Source organism: Vombatus ursinus, unplaced genomic scaffold (assembly GCF_900497805.2).
Source record: "Vombatus ursinus unplaced genomic scaffold, bare-nosed wombat genome assembly UNPS02014778.1, whole genome shotgun sequence".
NCBI lineage: Eukaryota > Metazoa > Chordata > Mammalia > Diprotodontia > Vombatidae > Vombatus > Vombatus ursinus.
In genome coordinates this window covers 52,309,627-52,324,652 of record NW_020954556.1, presented here as the reverse complement: position 1 = coordinate 52,324,652, position 15,026 = coordinate 52,309,627, and the positions used below count along the sequence as shown (strand labels likewise).

At 35.7% G+C, this 15,026-nt stretch overlaps 1 protein-coding gene across 2 annotated transcripts in view; it reads left to right on the top strand.

Annotated features, from left to right (window-relative positions):
* MTA3 (metastasis associated 1 family member 3) overlaps positions 1–15,026 on the top strand; it is a 206,790-nt gene that overhangs the window by 170,548 nt on the left and 21,216 nt on the right. For both annotated transcript variants that reach the window (XM_027865082.1, XM_027865081.1), the window contains exons 12-14: positions 5,734–5,858; positions 7,153–7,304; positions 9,590–9,812. In XM_027865082.1, the coding sequence (XP_027720883.1) occupies positions 5,734–5,858; positions 7,153–7,304; positions 9,590–9,812 (500 nt within the window). The remainder of the gene's footprint in view (positions 1–5,733; positions 5,859–7,152; positions 7,305–9,589; positions 9,813–15,026) is intronic.

Sequence of the window (15,026 nt, the reverse complement as noted above, 5' to 3'; positions counted from 1 at the left end):
CCACCACTGGTGTTTAATCCTTGTGTGCTCCAGGCCAGCTTCCACTCCAGTGTCACAGATCTCTCTTTCTGTGTTGTCTTGAGCTGGAAGGATGTCCGCTCTAATCTTTTGTTGACTCTGCCACTCCAGAACTTGATTTGAGGTATTATTTTAAAGTTGTTTGGAGAGGAATGTTCAGAGTGCTCAGCTGAGCACTCTCTCTACTCCTACCATCTTGCTTTGCCCCCAGACATCTTGATTGATTGCTTCTAAGGCCAGTTTCCCCTTCAAAATGCTAAACCAGTGGTTTCTACCTATTCTCTTTCTAGATAGTTTAAAATCCTATCTACTTATCCAAGCATGTCAGACTACCACAAACAATTTTGATGCATTGGTCATTTACCCTTAAGGTTCCTATTTCTACTTTACCAACCATTTCTTATTGGTTAGAATCCCATCAAGAATAACAATTTCACTTATTAGAATTCATCAATTTCTTTAAGATTCAGCAGAGGTACTCTTAAACCTTTCCTGATCTTCCCAACTGTTAATGCCTTATACTGTGTTGCAGTTAGACAGACAGATAGACAGACAGACGCATACACACACACACACACACACACAGAGTTGATTTATGGTTTCCTCTAACTTTTGAAGAATTAAGTTGGCATTAAGTTAGGTCACAAATGTATCTACTGCTCTGCTTTTAGCAATGATGGACTTCCAGCAGAAGGCCAGATAGTTGAAGTACTCCATAACTATAATGTGCTTCCATAACAGCTTTGTGACCAGTTTCCCAAATTATTCCTTCTACTCAGGTGGTTTGCAGTAAAAATCAAGTGAGTAGTTCACAAGCATTTATTAAATGCCTGCTATGTGCCAGGCACTGTGTTAGGTGCTATATAAACCCACAGCCATATCACTTCTCTTTCTCCCTCCATCAATTCTTGATCAGTTGTTCTCTACCATTTTCCCTCCTCAGCCACATGGGTTTCTTATTAATGTGCAATTCTACTAATCCTTCCCAGCTCTTTATTATGTTTCCAGTTGGTTATATATCCCACCTCATCACACTGATACCTGGGAAGTCAAATTTACTTCTTCATGTAACATTTTCTAGTTCACCCCATTTATTACTTTGTATATAGACATCTGAGTCAGAGTTTTATTGGATATTATTTTGGTACCTAGTACTCTCTCTCTGGTAACTAGTTTGTCAGACCCACGTGGTTAGCTTTCTCCCTTCCCCTCTTGTTTAATTTTAAAGCCTTCTGTTAATCCTGATTAATTCACAAGTTTCCTAGGCAATTATGTTTTTACTGACCTTTATTATGTGGCTGTAGCCAAGAGTGTGACATAATTATATTTTAAGCTATCGTCTAGAAATCCAAATTCTGCTGTCAGATGCTATGTTCTTAGTCAGCTGTTCTTTTCCAAAATCATCCTTTATTTTCTCAGTGCCCTATCTTCATTTGGCAAGAGTAATGAAAACAATATCTTCAGGGTCTTCAGTTTTCTGTTCAGTGCTTGGCAGTGCTTTCGAGGTTCCTTTTGGCAACATCGTTTGTCCCAATATAAATCACTAGAAGTGGGCAGTGATAATCAGGTTTGTTAATTCTCAAGAATCTTGCTGTCTTGTTCCAGATACATGTCCTGAGAATTTAATGCAGTGTCTTTCATGTTTGTCAGATAAGTAACTAGCCACTTCAGTACTCTACTTTTTAAAATCACCCTTGCTACTAGGGACAGTTATTGGATTGTCTATACCTGGTGCCATACGTGGAGTCGTATACTTTCTTGGAGCTCAAGAAGCTGCTTCAAGTGAGATAATAATAAACACTTTGCAATGTTAAAGTAGTATGTAAATGTCATTGTTATTTATTGCAGTAACAATGAAGTTCTATGCCCTACAAAATGAGCTTCTACTACCTATTGATAAAGGATCATGCATTTAGTATTCCTTTTCTTTCCTTCTCTTTATCACATTTGTCCCTCCTTCCACCTCCTGATACTAGGGAGAATTCCCCTTTGACCTGTTACATCTTTTTTTTCTTTGATTCCTTCTTGAAACTCCACTTCCTTTCTTTTAAGGAACTTCTGGGTAACCTGGAGAAGAGAAATGTAGCCATTTTCTTCCTCTAGGAAAGAGACCATTCTGTTCTTTGTGCATTCATAAGTGTTAACAGGATAGAGGAAGAAGCACAGACATAGCATGCACTCTGCAGATGATTACAAAATCATCCTCATCCAGGGCAGCTACATGGTGCAGTGTATAGAACTCCCACTGTGGAGTCAGGAGGACCCGAGTTCAAAGTTGACCTCAGACACTTGACCCTTACTAGGTGTGTGACCTTGGGCAACTCACTTAACCCCACTGCCTCACCAAAAAGGGGAAAACAACAAAAAACAAAAAATCATCTTCATTCTCCATAGTTGCCCGAAGGAAAATCCACGGCCTACTGTCTTCATTTTCATTGCTTCCTTGTATAACTGATGTTGCAAAGTGCCTATTTCTCAGACTTAGGAGAAGAATATAATCAAATCCATCTATCTTGTTTCAGCTTATGGTCAAACACCTAATACTTGCCTCCATGTTTCTGCACATCAGGCTCTGTCCTTTCTTAGGGATTGAGCCTTAATTTATTTAACAAATAGAAGCAGATAAGACAGAAATGCCTGGCACATAGTAAGTACTTAATAAATGCTTGTTGATTGTTAGTTAATTATTGTCACAAGAAAAAAAATCTAATGAATTCTTTCTACTTCATTTCACTTTGGTGACTGTCTCCAGATCCTTCCCTTTATACTAATATATCTCTCTTATATAGTGTCATCTGATGAAAATAGTTGATTTTTTTCTTACTTTGCAATTAAGATTTGTTACCATCTCAAAGTATTCTGTATTTTAAAATATTCTGGGGCTTTGTTGGTTTGTTCGTTCAATTAATATATTCAATATGTATTTAAATTCTATTCAGGCACTTAGGGAGAAACAAAAGAAATGTGTGACATAGTCTCACATAGAGATTCTTGTTTTGTGAGCTGAGTGCTATATTTGTTGTCGTTTTGTAGTGTACTGAGTCCTTTGGTAATTGAATTTAGATATATTATTTAATACATGCTTTTACGAACAGGTGGCCTCATAAAGAATGAATTATGATCTTTCACAGTAACCTTTTCTTCAAGGCTAATAACACTAGCTTTATTCTTCTGTGTGCAGGTTTACAGGCCAAATACTGTCATTCAAAGATGCAATGTGATATTTGTCCCACAAATCAGCTTTTGTTTATATTTATATTTTACAGTATATCTTGTGATTAAAATGCTTCTGTTATTCATGAATCTTAGAATTTTACACATTTCTTATTAATCAGACTTTATGTAAACCTTATGATTATCTAGGATGTTTGAGGAAATAATTAAGGTTCTTCTTCATACTTTTCACAAATAACAGTTTTGTCTCCAGCCAAAGAAAAGTACGTATAATTTGGTATCTGCATAAATTTTTTGAGTCTTTATCTCTTGCTTTGCAATGATCCTAAAGTTGCAGCTTCAAAGGGAGATTTTTGGGGATCCATGGCAGATTATTGTTCATTCTCTTGCATTTTCTTTGAGGTTACTTAAACATTTATATACTTTTATACATTTGTATAAATAGGTTTCTATGCTGATCAGATTAACATGTGATTATAAAGTTATGCTAAGATGTAGAAACCATAACATGAAAGATATTTCTTCTCAGTAGTATTTTGCCTTTTTAAAGCTACATAATATCTCTTGTAAAATAAGCTCTATTTGCTTTTAGGATTTGTGGAGGAAAAAAAGGTTAATTTATATCTACTGTGACAGTTATTCTTTATATCCTTGAACTTCAAATTGAATAATAGATCCTTGACAAGAAATGTGGACAACTCTTCATTCTTCAACATTGTTTTTAGTCTCAAATCATTATTACCAATATTAAAGTCCAAGTAGCATTCCATATTAAGTTACAAAACAGACTATGTGCTTTTCCATAATTCTTAACTGAAATATATCAACAGTGTGCTTAATTTGTATTAACTTTTATTCAACCCATAACATTTTTGAATTTTCTAAGAAAATATGTGATAGTAAATTAGTCAATATAACCTCAAGGGGTAACCATTTCCTACCATATATAATACATTTTTAAAATCAGAAATGTAATTACTACATGCCAACTCTTTCAACCTGAACTGCTGAATCACCAGTTTTCACTTCATATATTTTCAGCTAAAAAATACAAAACTATGGAAACAGTCCAAATAAAAACCTGTTTGAATTCATTTTCATCTTTAAATTTACCTTTAAAAACTTCTTTTTTCTCATTAGAATACCTCTTGACATCAATTAGTGGCAGGCACATTTACTTTTAATTTATAAAGGAAGATAGAAGTGAAATGATTTATTTAGAGGTCACACAGAGAATCAATAATACAACCAAGAGCAGTTCTTTCAACCAGTCCAGACTTCTTTACATTTACTTTGCATTTGAGATTTTGACCTTCTCACCAAGAAATTGAATTTATGGGTTGGGCATTCAGGAGGAATAGTGGGAAGGCAAAGAGGGCTTCCACAAAAGCAAGGAGGAAGCCACTTAGGGTTTTTGCTGTTTCTTTTGAATTCCAAGGAAATTCCATTGTTTTTGGAATCCAAATCCTGTTCCACAGGGTTCATCAGGAAGAGAAAAGGTTGGGGAGCTTTTATCAATGTAACTTGGGCAAAGTGTGTCAGGAAATCAGGCACCAATATCTTTCCAGTTGAGTTTTTTTCTCATCATTTGAGGCTTTAGGCAGTAGTTCTTTCCAATTGAGCTCTTTGTTTACGTCAGATTCATTTTATGCTTATTATGTCATATTGTCTATTTTTCTTGATAATTTTTTACATGTAAAAATGTACTTTACATGTAAAGTAGTAAATCAACTGTAGACACTTCTTGCTTTATGTAAGTGGATGTTCCTCAGACCTCTACATAAAATGGTTTTTATGTAATGTGAATTTGCCTGTGGATGTAGGGAAAGGAGAGAAGGAGGCAGGAAGGGGCTGCGTGCCTGTGGAGGGAGGGGGCCAACAATGTTTCAAGGACGTGTTGGGGCTGGGGTCAGAGGAAACAAGAGCAAGAGGAGGAACATGCAGGGATCAGAACTGAGAGGAGAACCATGCAGTGGCAGACATATTGGGGCTGGACATGTATACAGATGGGAGAGAGCAGGTAACATGTGGGGGCCAGGGACAGACACGCATGGTACCCAGGCGTGGGCAAAGAGATAGACAGGTGGGAGCAGGACACCTGGGAAGGTGGATGGAGTGGGGCAAAGGTCTCCTTTCATGGTAACTCCAGAGGTCTCAAGTCAAGCCTGCAATCTGGCTCTGGCTGGTAGCAGTGGTGGTGGTGGTCTCTCCACACATCCATTCTTCTGTTTTCACTTGAAGGGTATTTTTTAAGGTTTTGGTTTTTTGTTTGTTTGTTTGTTTGTTTTTGGTGGAGGTGGGGTGGAAAGCTACAGAGTGCAGAGCTAGAGGGCAGAAGCAGAGAAAGCACAATACCGTATGGTAAAGTTAACATAGGTGTTTTTTTTAGAACATGGATTTCTTTCAGAATTCTTTAGGTAAAGTCAGATTTGCATAGGAGGAATTTACATAAAGTGGAAACTGTCTGTATAGATAACTAAAACTATTGGAAAAAAGCATTACAGAAACAATTTACGTCATCACTTTAAATTTTATTTGAAGCAACAAACCAAATCCCAACCAAATATCTGGCAGCAATGGCAAACCCAACACTGTGAATGGAGCTGTGGGAACCCCATATCAACCTCAGAGTGCACTGATAGGACGGGCCTGTGAGAGCTGCTACAGTGAGTACTGAAGGGACTTGTTTGTTAAGTTTAGGATTAGTAGGAAACTAGAGGGTACTCCCATACTTTACTAGGAATATTGAGTAGAGTGTCATAAGGTATGAATGAGACTGTGCTGCTCTGGTGGCACTTAACATCTGCTCACAGAAGACTTAGGTCTTTCAGGCTCCATTACATAAATGCAATTGCATAAAGAGCACATTTCTACTTGCACTTTGATCTTAGAAAATTTGACCAGCTTAGTAGCAGTTAGACATTGAGATTCTTGTGACGTATTTTCATTAACTGCTATAGATAATGTGTGAGCTATAATTTATTTTGGGGGAGAGCGTCACAATGCTCTATCATGTTCAGTCTTATCAGGAACTTTCCAGAAGATGGCAGAGGTAAATGGTATTTTTTCTGGGTGTGTGAAATGGTGTTGGTGGGATTTGTTTCAGGATGATAGATTTTTGGAAACTTTTTTGATCTGATCTACAGTGAATCACAGCCAAATATCTAGAGAGATAAGAAATAGAATAATATCGCTTTGCTCTCACTGTTTTGAAATGACTAGCTATTATATTCTTTGGTCCTTAAGACTGTGATTGAAAGGTGTTTGAAATTCACTCACTTGTGCTTAGGTTCAAGCTCAGCTCTGATCCAAGGAGAAGTTTTATGAACCATAAATGGTTGAATTAGTAAAGCGAATACAACGATGTACTTGAGAGAAAAATAATTTCCATTTCCGACATTGTTAGGTAGCCGGCAGAAATAAGCCATAAAAAGGTGACTTCCCCCTGTTTTAGGTTTTCACAAAATGCCTTCATAATTTAGAGTTTTAATTTCCAAAGACGTGAATCACATCCATACTTAAATTAAGTATGAAAATGACTGTGATTATTGTCTTATCTGTGCAATTCTTCCTTCTATTCATGTAGATAATAGATAACATAATTGAGTATCTTTTTAGAGAATTAATTTCATCATCTAATCAGCATGATTGCCTAATGTTTTCTATAATTAAATTTTCTATAATTTATCTTTTTTAAAAGGCATACCAGTATAGAAGATAACTTATTTAATAACCTCTGAAGTGTACTAGGCACTGAACGTATTATAAAAATGGTTTTTGTATCCTTTTATTAAAGTGTGTGCATGTGTATATAGAATTTATTCTTTTTAATGGGTTTTAAAATAGAGAAAGAAAAAAATAGAAATAAGATCACAAACAAAAAATGTCTTTGAAATTCTGCCATAGGGCATTTTTATTATGTTGGCTATAAATTTAGCTACATTATTTTCTTATTCTTAGCCACACAGTCTCACCAGTGGTATTCTTGGGGGCCACCTAACATGCAGTGTAGATTATGTGCAACCTGTTGGCTGTATTGGAAAAAATATGGTGGCCTGAAAATGCCAACACAGACAGAAGAAGAGAAGCTATCACCCAACCCAACTACAGAGGTATGTGTACAATAGGCCATATTGTTTTTTTAGTGTTTAATGCTTAGTATATGTTTCTCAATGTCTTGTTCTCTCTTGGTAAACAAAGAATTTAAGTTTAAAAATTATTCAGTAAAAATCTATTAAGTACCTTGATTGTGAAACAGATTATGTTAGTGTCAAGGGTAGTTAATAAAATAAGATAAGACCTAGTCCAGTTTAGTAGGGAGATTAGGCATGCACAGGGATTACTATAAAACATAATTAATGTCTTAGAGAAATACAAAATAGGATATTATGTGATACACCACAGGGAACTATTACCAGTAGGTTGATGAAGAGGTTTCATGGAGAAAGTGGCATTTGAGTTAGATTTGAAAGGATGGGTGGCCTACTTGTGTAGACTGGCACAAGTTTATAGAAGACAAGCAACAAAGTTTTAATTTTGCTTTCTGGGCAGTAGGTAGATTTTGGAGCAGATGAGGTACATGACCATATGCACACTTAAAAAAATAAAAAAATTGCAATGGGAAAAAAGAAATAGATTTGGGAGTGGAAAGTAGAGGCCAGATCTTTTTTAGAGGCTCTTGCAGTAGGTACTCATGAGGATGTGTACTAGGGGTGTATACCGGTGAAATAGGGCAGAATGGAGAGATGCATCAAGTATTGCAGAGTTAGAGTCAGTAAGTTAACCTGTTAACTGATGAGTTTTGCAAGTATAGTAGAGGGAAGAGGAAAAAATAATGCCATTCTTTTGAAAATAAGAAATTGGATGACTGATAGTGCCACTGAAAGAAGTAATGAAGTCACAAAAAGGAACGTGTCTGCCTTAAGGGCTAGAATGAGGATAAAGAGACCTGAGAATGGTGAGAAGATTAGTGTGTTGTATCTAAAGCTGAAGACAAAGCAAATATCTCTGCTTATCAAGAATAAATTGTGAGGTCAAGGAAGAAGAGTACTTATAAAAGACAATGGGATTTGATGTTTAGAAGTTCATTCAGAAAGAGGTTTCCATACAGTAGTGAGAGTGGAGAGCAATGTGCAATGTCTTGATCATAATGGGTGGTGAAGTATAAGCATCACGTTTAGCAGCATTAACATCTTTGCATCATTAACTGCATTAATCATTTATTGACTACCAAATTAAACATTATTGAAAATATTGAGGCCAATCTTTGCACAGATCTTCCTTCCGCCCACCAAAGGCACTGAAATTCTGTAGCAATTCCCAGTCTATAGAGCAATGAGCGAAATGTAAGCCCCACTGTTTTATCTGTCGTATTTGCCCAATGAAGATTTATTTTGTCACAGTGAATATTTCCATTATGTATATAATGCTAATTATTTTTCACTAAAGCCATTTAGGGTCTCCCCGTGGCACAGAAGGAAGAAACCCTGGGTTCTCTTGTGCTGTGCCAGCAGAGTACAAGTTCTGTCAAGTCCCGCCAACCTTGAAAGACTTTACATACAGGCCTCTCAAGATTACGTATCAGTCAGTCATCTGGAGATAAGCCTGGCTCAGTTCCCTGAGGCTCATCACTAGATGGTTGACTGCTAGGTGATTTTTTTTTCTCAGTTACAAGAATTCATAAAGACCATCTACTTAAGGAATAGCAGAATTACAGCCTTGTTGGTGAGCAGCGTATTCATACTCATAAAACTATGGATCCTTGAAGTATAGCAAGATGTAGATGAAACATAGTCCAAATGCTTTTCTTCACAGAAAGTGATTTATTTGGAAAACACATTCTAATGAAGAAGTTATTAACTGCTGTTGAAAAATTAGATGTATCAAAGAGGCAAGATGAATGTACAGTAATACCTTTTTTAATCTTATTTTACTCTTGCCAGATCTTCCTTTTCACACTGTCCTGGCTCTTTGAAAAAAAAGTACAAAATGACAGGACCTTAATCTTGTGGCATGAGTAATTGAAATGTCAGTGTGGCTAAATTCTCTTAGATTGAAAATGTCAAACTATATTAGACCCTGTCTCTACTAGTAAAGAAAGTATTTTCTTCTGTTTCGCCTCAGGGAATCCCTCAATACTAAAGTTGATAACATGAGATTAGCTTCTCAGTGAGTCCTCAATTTATTTTTGCTTTTTCCACTTCAGCTTTTGGCATCTTGAGAATTATAAACACATAAGATCCATGTGGTATCCTTGGCCCACACCTGGTTTTAGGGACAGGCTGTTGAGTCATCTCCATATCTTAATGAATACATCAAGGTGCATTTATGTTTATACATGATGAAAACAATGTTGAATTTTATTACTTTAGTTGATTTTGGTTTCTGGTTCTTGCAGGATCCCCGTGTTAGAGGTCACATGTCACGTCAGGCCACACAGGGAATGCCAGTCCGTAACACTGGAAGTCCAAAGTCATCTGTGAAGACCCGCCAAGCTTTCTTCCTTCATACTACATGTTTGACCAAACTTGCTCGCCAGGTCTGCAAAAATACCCTCCGGCTGCGGCAGGCAGCAAGACGACCCTTTGTCCCTATTAATTGTGCTGCCATTAGGGCAGAATGTAAGATGCTTTTAAATTCTTAACTATATGTGCTGTGCTTCTGATCATTTTTCTGTTTTTTTTTGTTTGTTTGTTTTCTTTTGGGTTTTTTGTTTGTTTGCAATAAACATCATTTCTTGTCTACAGCCTTTATTTGGTTTAATTTTTTAAAAACTTTTTTTGTCTATTCTAGTTTTAACTTACCAATTTAATGAAATACACTGTTGAACCTCTCTACAATACTGTTTTCCATAGAGTTCAGTATAAACTTGATCTGTTTTGTATCCTTTCCAAGAGGTCCTATTAAGTGGCACTTTTACCCTATGAAGTGAGTGCCACAGGATTGACTCTGAGCCTTTGTGAGGCTTTATTATATGCTGAGGTATTTCAGTACAATAGGAAATATTATTTGAATGAGTTAATGTTACAGTTCTCATTAAGTCTTATTATGTAACATCTAGCATTTTTGTGTCTGTACCACCTGTCATTTTCCCATTAGTATTCACAACTGTTACCCAACATTATCTAATAGTTTCATGAGTCTCACTGTATTTCTGTGAGACTGTAAATTGTAAATACATTTGCAGAACCTTGAATTATTTTGGATGAGGATTCTGAGAAGAATCTCTTAAACTAAACTCTGGGTGTGGTATTAGACTTTTATTTTCCTGTGTTGAACATTTTTTTTCATTGCATATACATATGTCATTGAATCATATATTTTCATGTATTCTTTACGTGATTGTGTGGCTCTCATTTTCTACACATAGCACTTGACACTGGGACTATGAATTTACATTGTCATTGAGTAGGTTATCCCATCATTACCCCAGCAACCAGATGCTTGCCCAGCTTTGGTAGGGCAGCCTGAATTCATGCTGGGGTTGAAAAAGAGAAAGAATATCTAAAATGCATTTTCTTTCCTGGATACAAACTTCTTACAAAATCATGCAGTGTTAAGATTTAGAGGTAAAAATTCTCTGAGAGAGTAAAAGGTGCCCCTTAAAGGGAATATAATGAATAGAGGTCACTTAAAAGGTCCTAAGATTTGGGGAAGAGGGAGCAAAATTAAAGACAGCATTAAATTAACGTTCATAACCTCACCTATATTGTTCCTTATTGACACTTCCCCTGGCTTATAGGCTTAAATGTAAGCCTAAGAGCTTTCTTCTTTCTTTAAGAAATGGGGAAAAAAAACTTTGGGTTTAATTCTTCTATTCATCTGCCTTGAAAGACATAATTTTATATGTAATTTAAACTTTGGAAAAATGAAAAGTGAAGCTGTTGAGAGGAAATAAATGAGATTCTTCTTTTTTTTATCTTTTAGATATCAGGCACCTAGTTTTATCTTTGTTTCTATAACTGGGGGAGAAACAACACAAATTAAAATTAGCCATGGAGGAAACTTGAGTTTCCTGTGGTTCTCCTTCAAATTTATCTGTTAATTTGTACACTAGCTTTATTTTTGTTGTTGCTTCAGTGAATTGTCATCTCATTTTTTTCTCAATTAAACTGCCTTATTGCCAAAGGAGTCAATGTTTAATTTACCTGGATTTGATTTTTAAAATTAATTAGATTATAATTTAAAATAAAACCTCAGCCATTTGTTTTGGTGAGATTCAAAAAAAAAACATGTTACCTTGCATTTTCTAATCATTTATATTTATCAACTCCAGGGAGAATACTACATTAAGAATGCGATTCCTACAAAAAATTCACTCATGCTCTGAGGCTTTATATTTTAATTTTTCTGCAGACAAATGTTTGATGAACTGGGTTTTTTTTTCTATCCCCTAATTATATTTTACATCTTTATAGCCTTTCTGGGTGAACCCTATTACAGCATTAGTAACAGTTCCTTTGGTTGCTTAATTCCTTTATAGGGGCATTCGGATAGAATGCTGACAAACAAGGCATATTTATTATTTGATCAGGTAGGAGTTAGTAATTATGAAAGAAATGATAATTGAAGCATTTTGATTAATGCAACCAATTTAAATTGGAATGTATTCTGAGGAGAACAAAGCTCTTTTTATGTTGGGAAATTATTTATTTATTGTTAAATAGTAACCACCATCTTGATACATGTGATCCTGATTTTTGTTTTCCATATAAAATTGAAGTTATATATACTTTACTGTAATTTGATCTTGGCCATTACCTTGACATTAATTGTTGCTTAATAGTGAGGTAAGGATAGTGGTACACTGGCATGGGGGAGGTGAGCTGTGGCATATGTATTCACTCTTAATGGTAGTAAAAAAAATTTTTTTAAGTTAAAAAGAGGTTGAAATACCAAAACTGAAGAATTTTGTTGCATGTATTTCAGAATATTTGCAGGTAGGACATGACACATTTATCATCAAGTTTTAGATCCTTTAAAAAAAAAGAATGGGGGGTGGGCATTTGTTAGTGTTGACCAGTCACATTTTGCTTCTTGTATGGTTTCATAAATAGCACTTTTTAAACATTAAATAACAAGACAGGATCGCTAGTGGACAGATCACCATGACCCTTAAGATTACTAGATCACCCCCACTGCTGAGGTAAAGCACCAGATTATCCTTGATGAAATCCACCAGTGACATAACAGATTGAGATATCAATTAAGTTCTGTCTTGTTTCCTCACCATTGAGTCATGAAAGCATGTTGCATTTGGGGTTGTGAGGTTAAATCAAATGACTGATAGCTTTTCATACACATGGCTAACTGCTGCAACACCCCCTTCCCCCTAGGAAGTTTGAAGGTGGTGATTTAGTTTGCTTACTTAGCCACTGTGGGCCCAATCATCTGTTTGGATTTCAATTTCTTTAGCTCTGTAAAATTAGAATAATTATTTTGAAGGTTGTTTTCAGGATCAGACAATAGTGTTTGTGAAGTGCTATATAAATGCTAGTATTATTATTACTGTTGTTGTTACTTGATTATAGTAGTTGAGGATAATAGGCCTTCACATGAAAAAGAGGTCTATGAGTTTGGAATTGAATGCTAGCAACATGTTCCATGTTGAGAGATATATTATTGAGACGCTACAATATAGTTTAATTCTGTCAAGGAGCTGATGTAACCTCAGAGGGAAAAATAAATCCTAAAACTTTTTTTACAAGCCAGATTTTTTTCTTGACCATTCTGTAAATGTCTTGAATAGGGTTTCATGAAATGTTAAACCTGGAGAACTGGAGATGAAATTTTGCTTAAGTGTAATAGAATTAATAACTCACATTTTTGTAGCACGTCATGGTTGACAAAGTACTTTCTCCCCCACAAGAAACTTACAAAGTGTAATGCAGATTTTATTTCCCTCACTTTATAAGTGAGGAAGCTGAGGTTTCATTGGGTAAAAATGACTTGCACATCATACATAAGCAAGCTTAGGAAGTGTTGGAGTTGAAATTCGACAATTGCTTCAAAAACCATTGGACTTGTCAAGATGTGCAAACATTTTTCCTTCACGTGCTCTTGGGTTTTTTCATGTAAACTCAAACCCACTGTGTTCTATTTCAAACAATCTACTTTGCAACAATTTAAAAAACCACTACACTTAAGCATATAGACCAATAGCCAAATAGTGTTAATTTTAACAGGGAGTCATCAACTTTGGCATTAAAAAAGCTGTAAGTGCAAGTGAGGTCCATACCAAGTAAATAAGCCTGATATTCTGCTAAGTGAATAGAGAATAAAAGAGGCAAATTTCCCCCTTAGGAACATGTGAACTTAAGAACCCATGGAGTTTTTAGTGGGTATTTCCCAGATGTAATAATAGACAACTGTCTTGTTTGACCTTCAGAGGGAGCCCCATTCTATGGTGTTGCTGAATTATTGATTTGGCTTAATCAATATATTTATATATATTATAGGGCCCAGACATTATTAGTGACCTCAGAATTAGAGTGAAATTTTTGATAATAAATGTTACTCGATTTTTAATCCAGTCTTTCTGGGGAGGAAAACAATATGATGGAAAGAGGAGACCCAAAAGACCTGAGTTTCAGAACTTGTTGCATCACCCAAGAACTGTGTGACCATGGGCAAGTCACTTTTCTTTTCTTACTCATCTGTAAAGTGAGGGACATGTGCCTTAGATGATCTCCTTTTTAGCTTTAACATTCTGTGATACTGGGGCAGCTAGGTGACGCAGTGGATAGAGCCCTGGCCCTGGATTCAGGAGGACCTGAGTTCAGATCTGGCCTCAGACACTTAACATTTACTAGCTGTGTGACCCTGGGCAAGTCACTTAACCCCATTGCCTAGCCAAAAAAAAAAACAAAAAAACATTCTGTGATACTTAACAGTGTAATAATCTCATGGATAGGTACAGTGTATTCTTTGGTTGCCTGGTTGACAGTTGACTTTAAAATTCGGTACTAAGTAAATTCGTGTTGGTATTAAACGTCATCAAATTTGAAGTAATCGTATAGATATGGTTATATCTATGAAGCAAGATGAACTTTTTTAACTTCCAGAATGGGACTTTATTTAGAATATAAGAGATTTTCCTGCTTAATTTGCTTCCTCCTGCATTTAAATTTGAATCTATAGTAATTTTCTTTTCCCGGACTATTCAGAAAGTTCACATCAAAGAGACTAGTTTTCATAGCATACATCACCTAATCAGAAATATTTGTTTTCCCTTAATTTCCACAACATATATAAGCTAGTTCATGGAAGGTATTTTTGAGACCCTTCTATAGCTGTAAAATTCTTGACTCGTTTTAAAATTCTTTTTCTCTGAAACAGTGACCCTAGGACTTAGCACCTTGAATCTGTAAAATAATAAAAGCTTATGTTTATATAGCACTTGACAAATTGCGGGGTACTTTGTTCTCCTGTAGGAAGTGTGAGTATTATTATCTCTGTCTTACAGAAGAAGCAGCAGCTCAGAAAAGTGAGTGGGTTGGCCAAAAGTCACCTCGCTAGTTCAGATGTCAAAGTACAATGACGATCACCTCAGAGGGCTTTAATGTCACAAACAAAGGAAATCTATAATATAAAATATTACTTACTAGAATCATCAGTAGAGTTGCTAATTAGATAAGAAATTATGAGCAAATTATCATAAGCTAAAATGAAATACCTTTGGGTGATTTGGTCATACCCACACAGTGAGTTTGTAGTTTTACTTTTCTGTCTTTTCCGCCAGAGCTTGCCCTACATGAGCATTGATGGTCTTTTGCCCTTTAGCTTTGAGCAGCAAGGCTAACTTTAAAAAGTATTAATAAAAGCAGGAGAAAACA